The following is an 8,213-nucleotide window of genomic DNA, read 5'->3' on the forward strand; positions in this document are numbered from 1 at the left end:
TGGTCACCGACCACTTCCTCGTTAACATGATCACGTGGCTTCTCTAGTTCCTGGGAAATGCCATCAACATATATAAGTAAAAAATAATTAAACAACAGCATTGAGGAAGCTGCTATGGTTAATTGATTATGGTCATTATTTTCCTATATATATATATATATACATTACACAACAAATGTATTTCTTTACTAAATCCCATGACGACATTTACTCATGTAGTACGTCGCAGTCGAATCATAGGATTATTTGACATTAGGAACCTATACTCGCAGTAAAAACATGATGTGTATTACTCTAGGTTTGAAGCTACAATTTCACTTACGAATTTAATAACCTTTGCACGAATCAGGTAAAATGTAGCTTGGCCAAATGACACTATAAAGGGTGGACATGTGTTCGGTAAATGTTAACCTCGGTAAGCATCGTCCGAAGTCACAGGGTTGGATTGTCATCGATCGGGAAAAATATGGGGGCTTGTCGGCCGAAGATAAGAAAGGACTCGTGTCCAGATGATATGAGCGTATGACATCCTAATCATAACAGAGCAATAATGACCATATATAATTACTAACGTGGATAACAATCATTCGTTTGTTATTCTCATTCACGAACATATTTGACTGATAATGGTCAAATCTAATGAGTTAAATTAAAACACATATCCTTAAACTCATAAGAAATTCAACTCTACTGTTTCTCGATACACACTTACATTTGTAAATCCATGAACCCAGGTCCCAGTAAGTCACATTTTCCTCCAAGTAATTACTATTGGACTAGTAGTATAATGACTGTGACTTTATCTTCTTCACCCTTCATGTTGTTTAATAAATTTATTGTATGTGTCATAACTCATAATGTTAGATTTGGAAACTTTAATAAAACCTAGATCTTGTCTGTACGCAAAGTTTAATGACCGAGGTGGTCGGTGGAAAACCTATAACGCCACGTCAAAGGGCAAGAATCAAATGACAACTTTTGACCCTTTTTGCCACTATAAATCCAAACTAAGACAATTGTTGCAATCCAAAATCCAATCTTTTATCCACTAATTTCAATAGCTACACTAAATTAACAACATAATTATTAATCATGAGTAAATTCTGGGCTTTGCTTACTCACCTCCATGCACTTGCCGGGTAATTAATTAGCCTCTACATTTCTTTGAACATTACGACAAGCTAATTTTTACTACCATGTATTTTTGCTATATCTATTTACATTTTCCTTTTCAATAAACATGCAGGCCAGTGGTGACGTTACTCTATCCTCTGTAAGTAATACATCTGCTTCTTCTGTTCACTTCTCGAAGATTTGCTTTGTGGGATTAATTTTTTTGTTTTTTTGGGTTATATATTGTGTAGATATGCATCAGTAGTAGCTATAGAGAGCACATCAAAGTTGGATGATGAGCAATGGCTTGCTTATTGGATTCTCTACTCTTTTCTTACTCTCATGGAGATGGTTCTTCAACCCATTCTACAATGGTAATTAACTAACTAACTTTACGTGAAACCAGAGGATACTTTATAAGAGCAAAGATTGATTTTAAGTCTAACTTTATAAGTATGTAGTAGATGAATTGTGAATGTTAATTTGGGTGCATGATATATGTTGTGTACTAATTAATGTATTGGTAGGATACCAATATGGTATGAGGTGAAATTAGGAATGGTGGCATGGTTGGTTCTTCCCCAATTCAGAGGAGCTGCTTTTATCTATGACAAATTTGTTAGGGAAAAAGTCATTAAGAAATATGGATCTGCATATTTCCAGCACAAATCTCAGTCCCCAGCTAATGGCAAACCCAAAAACAAACTTGTGGATTTCATCACCCTTAGGAAGGTGAATTTCTAAAATTCCCTTTTCCATTTTCTTGTTTCTTTAGAAATATTGGCATGTTTTTAAAATATTTATAGATATCTAACTGTAAATTCAATTATTATTGTATATTAATTTAAAATAGTTATAAAAACTAATAAATTTTAATTTTTGAATCTGTCTTTGTTTCTTTTTAAATTGCTTAAATTTCATGGTCGGTCAAACATGATCACCTAGAATGAAATAGAGGATATAGTTTTTTTTCTTCTTTTCTTTTTTCAAGATTAAAAACTTTAACAAAAGAAAAGCACTTGAGAGGAAGAAACGGAAAAGTAGTACTAATAAAGGAAAACTGCAAGAATTACAAGTTGTATATATACTGCTGTATAAATGGAGTAAGTTGTTTGTAACTTTTAGAAGATTATAAACCTACAAAGTAGGGTCAGAAAAGTAATTGTAAGAAATTTATATTACTAATTCATAGTGAGATAGATAAATTATTTGTGATAAATCCCCGGCTTTTTTAGAAGCTTATAAGCTTTAGTTAAATTGCATGATTAATTATTTCACTCTCTCTATCTTCACGAGATAGAAATAAATAAAGTTGAGTATACAATATCATTATTTTCTAAATTCACTTATGAAATTACACATTTTATTTTGCATGATTAATTATTTAAATCACTAATTTGTAATTTTGTTTGGAGCAGGGAGAGCATTAAATTAAAGTCGCTGAGGATGCAGCATCAAAATAATTAAGCTATGAATGGTTTTATGTGGATGGATATATTTAGAAATAGTTCCTTTCGTTTGTATTGCAGTACTGAGCAGAGAATACATTTATTGTAGATCAATGGAAGTTCTATTAATATGAATGTTATGTACGGGCTCCGTTTACTTCTACTTCTCACATTCTGCTTTTCGAATATCAAATTAAATTAATTTTGACGAATATTATATGTGAAAATACTTTGCTAAGACTCCATTGATGGAGCTAAGAAGAGGAGAAGAATCAAAATTATAACTGCTTCAAAACTTGTTTGTTACAATCAGATTGTTGTGCCTTATATAGGCAACAAAAGATCTAATAACTACCTTTCTTCTAGAACATTCTAATTGACAGCTCATTGCCACTCACTAATCATTATCTAACAACCTCTAACAACTTATACAACAGACTCAGCAATATGCTCCTAACTAGTTGAATGCCTACTCCTATCAGTATTACACATCAGTGGAACAGGTAGTCGTGTATGTTCCAAAACACTCCCCCTCAAGCTGCAGTGTGCAGAACATTCAGCACACCAAGCTTGCTAAGTAAGTGGGCATGTTGAGCAAAACTTAGGCCCTTGGTAAGCAGATCAGCAAGTTGATCTGTAGAGTGAACATGTAGGGCCTTAATCAATCCATCCTTGATTTTGTCCCTAATGAAATGACAGTTAATCTCAATGTGTTTGGTTCTCTCATGGAACACAGGGTTGTTGGCCAGTTGAATGGCTGAATTACTGTCACTATAAACTGAAATGGGGAGGTTGATAGGGACCTTAAGTTCCTGAAATAATCCAACCAGCCAAGTGAGTTCTGCAACTGCTGAAGCCATGCTTCTGTACTCAGCTTCAGCAGAACTCCTAGAAACAGTGTGTTGCTTCTTGGACTTCCATGATATGAGTGATTCACCAAAGTGAATAGCATAACCAGTAATTGATCTTCTGGTGTTTGTACAGGCAGCCCAATCAGAGTCACACCAGCAAGTCAAAGTATTAGCAGGTTCAGCCTTTAACCAGACACCTTTGCCAACATATTTTTTTAGGTACCTGACTACCCTAGTAGCTGCTTCCCAGTGAGACTTCTTGGGATGTTGCATGAATTGGCTGAGAGTCTGGACAACAAAGTTAATGTCTGGCCTTGTAATAGTGGCATACATAACTTCCCAACAAGTCTTTTATAAGAGGAAATATCAGACAACAGTTCATCACCTTGTGCACCTGTTGCTTGATCATACTCAATAGAGGTGAGCCTGGAATTAGACTCTAAGAGAGTAATAGCAGGCTTAGCACCTCTAAGACCTATTTCAGCAATCAACTCTAGAATATACTTTCTTCGGTTCAGAATGATCCCTGATGTTAATCTTAAAACTTCAATACCCAAAAAATACTTGAGATCCCCAAGTCTTTCATCTTAAACTACTGATGCAAATTTATTTTGGTAGCATTGATCAAGGAGGCACTGCTTCCAGTTATTAGTAAATCATCAACATAAACAAGAACTATAACAGTATCATTACCTTGATGCAGGGTGAATACGGAATAATCATGTGCACTTTGGGTAAAACCAACATCAAGTAAGGCATGAGTAAGCTTAAGATTCCACTGCCTGGAGGCTTGCTTAAGACCATTCAAGGATTTGATCAACTTACACACCTTGTTCTCCCCCTGTCTTCTAAATACTTCAGATATTTCCATGTAAACTTCCTCCTCAAGATCCCCTTGGAGGAATGCATTATGCACATCCATTTGATGAAGATTCCAACCTTTAGATGCAGCTAGTGCAATTATACATCTGACTGTAACCATCTTAGCCACTGGTGAGAAGGTTTCATGATAGTCCAACCCTTCTTGCTGGCTATATCCTTTGGCCACTAACCTTGCATTGAACCTCTCCACTTCACCATTTACAAGATATTTGATTTTGTATATCCACTTGGAACCAACAGTATTCTTCCCTTTAGGTAGATCAACAATGACCCATGTGTTGTTAGCTTCTAAGGCTTGAACCTCTGATTTCATAGCTTCCACCCACCTTTCATCTGTTAAAGCCTGTTTATAGTGTTGAGGCTCAGTTAAAGTAGAGAATTTGGATAAATAACACTGATAAGTAGGACTCAGATTTTTATAAGATAAGCTGTTGGCTAATGGATGTTTGCATCTCTGATTTCGAGAAGTATCAACATAATCATGCATCCACACTGGTGGTTTGCTTGTTCACGCAGGTCTACTGGAAAGGGGTTGAGGCAGGGAACAATTATCTTGACATGTTTCTTCATGAGTGGTGCCAGGTGAAGCTGCACCAGGAACTTCAGCATCAGAAATACCATCCTCCTCAATTGGATCTCCTTCAGTAACACTCTCAGTATTTGTTTCATGAAATATTTCTTCATCTGTTGGAATCAAGAAGTCAGTAATATTTTCTCCAGATGAGGAAGCTTGTGTATTTTGTGCTAGTGAGGAAGCAAAAGGAACTGTATCTTCATGAAACACAATATCTCTACTGACTAATAGTTTCTTTGAGGTGATATCCAACAGTAAATACCCCTTCTAAGACTCTGAATATCCCACTAAGGCTGCAGGTTTGGCCCTTTCTGTGAACTTATCACCTCTTGGAAGGATAGTGAGATAGCACAAACATTCAAATACCCTGAGATGTGACAACTTGGGATCCTTGAAAAACATCAACTGAAATGGGCTCTTACCACTTAGAATAGAAGATGGTAACCTGTTCATTAGATATACTGTAGCCTTTACACATAGTCCCCAATACTTAATGGGCAAGTGAGACTGAAACTTGAGGGCTCTAGCTATGTTTAATATGTGTCTGTGCTTCCTCTCCACAACTTTATTTTATTGAGAAGTGTGAGGACAGCTGGTCTGATGTAGTATGCCCAGGGACTGGAACAATGTCTTACATTAAGAGTTGATAAATTCAGTGCCATTATCAGATCTGATAATTTTTACCATTATGCCAAACTGAGTTTTAATCATGGAAACAAAGGTCTTAATGACCACTATGACCTCAGACTTTAATTGCAACAGGTGCACCCAAGTGTATCTACTATGGTCATTTACCATAGTCAAGAAGTAATACTTGTTGTCAAAAGTAGAAGTTTTATATGGACCCCATAAATCCATGTGTACAAGTTCAAAACATGTAGAGCATCTAGTAGTACTTAAAGGGAATGACGGTCTTATCTGTTTAGCTAGTGGACACACAGAACATTTATTCAACATGTTTGCATCACTAGGATTCTTCATAATGTCTAAACACCTTAGAACCTGAGCAGCAGGGTGTCCAAGTCTTTGGTGCCATAAGATGCAACTGGAAGTGGAGACTTCTGCAATAAATCTGCTGGCTTCTGATCTTGACTAATTAGCACTTTTTGTCCAACCACCACTTTTAGAACATATAGTCCACCCTTTTGCCTACCAATCCCCTTCACCTTGCCATTGAAGAGGTCCTAAAAGGTACAAAAATTAGGATAAAAAGAAACAAAACATAAAAGTTCTTTGGTTAGTTGGGAAACAGACAACAAATTGAGTTTGAAGTCTGGAACATGTAGAACATCTTTGATCACATCATCTGCAAAAATGTGAGCTTCTTCAGTGTGTGAGATTGTCACTTCATCACCTGTTGGAAGGTGCAACTTATCTACATACTTGGAGTCTAATCTGGTACCTTCTTTGAACAAGTGTCTATGTGCAGACACATGATGTGTAGAACCTGAGTCTACAATCCAACTGTCAGAACATGATTTGGACAAGAAATAAGTAGTAATACCTGTCATATTGACTTGTTTCATATCTGTTGTGTCTTTGTTCAACATAGTCATAATCTGAGTGTATTCTTCCTCAGTGAATGTGTGAGGTTTTGCCTTTGGTGTGTGAGTCACTTCATGACTAGAACTATCAGCATCAACTTGACCAGCTACCACAGTTAAAGCCTGAGAAATAAAACTGTGACCAGTGTTTACAAAGTTGTTACCACCATTGTTTGTGGATAGGTTGTTACTGCCAGTATACTGTGATCTGAAATTAGAGTTGTAGCCTTGTTTCTTCCTATTCTTCCAGTCATTTGGATACCCTACCAACTTATAGCAAGTTTCCTTGGTATGACCTAATAGATGTCATTAATCACACTTTCTACCTCTATAGTTAGAGTTGCTTTGTCCAAAACTATAATTTCGATTCATTTGCATAGCAAGTGGTTCTGATCTATCATTCACAGTTATCATACATGCTAAATATTGGATTTCATCCTCTATGAGCATAGCATAAGCTTGATTGAGAATAGGAGTTACTCCTTTGAGCAATATCTGTCTTCTAGCTTGGTCATATGACTCGTTCAGGCCACTTAAAAACTGTAAAAGTCTAAGTTGACACATATGATCTGAGTATTCTCTAGACGCAGGGCAAGCACAACTAGGATTTGGCACTAGTACATCATACTCACTCCATAAACTCTTCAATTTGGTAGAATAGGCTGAGATTGAATCTATACCTTGAGAGTGCATATTAATTTTGCGATGCAACTGGTATATACGCATATGATTCACCTTGTCATACCTCTCTTTCAAATTCTCCCAAACTGCACAAGCATTTGTGGCATAAACAATGCTAGATAACAGACTCTCACTCACAGTGTTCATTATCTAGGAAAGCACAATCGCATTACATGTTTCCCACTGCTCATGAAGTTCCTCTCTATATGATTCCTTGCTGCAGGCACCAGTGACAAATTCAAACTTCCTCTTCCCTAAGAGAGCAATACGCATCGATTGACTCCATAAACTATAATTTTCTAAACCAGTTAACTTTATTGAAACGATTACAACACTGGAGCTCTCAGATGCACCAATGAAAAGTTGATCACTTTGATCGATTTTAGACACCCTGATTGATAGAATGCAGCTGTAATATAGATCGAAATTGCGAAAAAGGAGTTGAAGGAAGAGATTCAAAAACGCAGAAAACTTAGTGAAATGCGATCTAAAACGCACACTTACTGTGGAGCTCATGGCTTTGATACCATGTGAAAATACTTTGCTAAGACTCCATTGATGGAGCTAAGAAGAGGAGAAGAATCAAAATTATAACTGCTTTAAAACTTGTTTGTTACAATCAGATTGTTGTGCCTTATATAGGCAACTAAATATCTAATAACTACCTTTCTTCTAGAACACTCTAATTGACAGCTCATTGTCACTCACTAATCATTGTCTAACAACTTATACAGCTGACTCAGCAATATGCTTCTAACTAGTTGAATGTCTACTCCTATCAGTATTACACATCAGTGGAACAGGTAGTCGTGTATGTTCCAAAACATTATAAGATATCTTTCTCATGATATTAATATAAAAAGAATTGTAACTTATATTTTTTCTTCTATAATTTCTGAATATCTAAATTTGAACTTTAAAATATTGAACTAATCTAATTTAATTTAGCTTAAAAAATTAGTCAAATTGACCCTCGAAAAGTAAAATATGAGAAGCAAAAATAAACAAAAGGGAGTGATAATTTTCTTTTTGAAGTTTGAATTAAGGGAAAGTAACAAAAATAATTATCATCAGTTTCATAAATCACAACATCAAAAACTGCATAAGACATCCAAAATAG

The 8,213-nt window shown here is 35.8% G+C and overlaps 1 protein-coding gene across 1 annotated transcript; it reads left to right on the forward strand.

Annotated features, from left to right (window-relative positions):
* Window positions 1-976: 976 nt before the first annotated feature.
* On the forward strand, window positions 977-2,724 carry LOC107866071 (HVA22-like protein e). The gene is made up of 5 exons (XM_016712252.2): window positions 977-1,139; window positions 1,247-1,273; window positions 1,365-1,487; window positions 1,641-1,845; window positions 2,532-2,724. The coding sequence occupies exons 1-5, from the start codon at window positions 1,093-1,095 to the stop codon at window positions 2,541-2,543; spliced, it is 414 nt and encodes a 137-aa protein (XP_016567738.1). The 5' UTR covers window positions 977-1,092; the 3' UTR covers window positions 2,544-2,724.
* The last annotated feature ends 5,489 nt before the right edge of the window (window positions 2,725-8,213 follow it).

This window comes from Capsicum annuum, chromosome 3 (assembly GCF_002878395.1).
Source record: "Capsicum annuum cultivar UCD-10X-F1 chromosome 3, UCD10Xv1.1, whole genome shotgun sequence".
In the NCBI taxonomy this organism is placed as follows: domain Eukaryota; kingdom Viridiplantae; phylum Streptophyta; class Magnoliopsida; order Solanales; family Solanaceae; genus Capsicum; species Capsicum annuum.

What these genes read in the sequence shown, in the direction of transcription:
- LOC107866071 (XM_016712252.2), top strand. Translation starts at nt 1,093, where the DNA reads ATGAGTAAATTCTGGGCTTTGCTTACTCACCTCCATGCACTTGCCGG. An exon ending in CACCTCCATGCACTTGCCGG is followed by an intron (nt 1,140 to 1,246) that starts GTAATTAATTAG and finishes ATAAACATGCAG; the next exon opens with GCCAGTGGTGACGTTACTCT. An exon ending in GTGACGTTACTCTATCCTCT is followed by an intron (nt 1,274 to 1,364) that starts GTAAGTAATACA and finishes TATATTGTGTAG; the next exon opens with ATATGCATCAGTAGTAGCTA.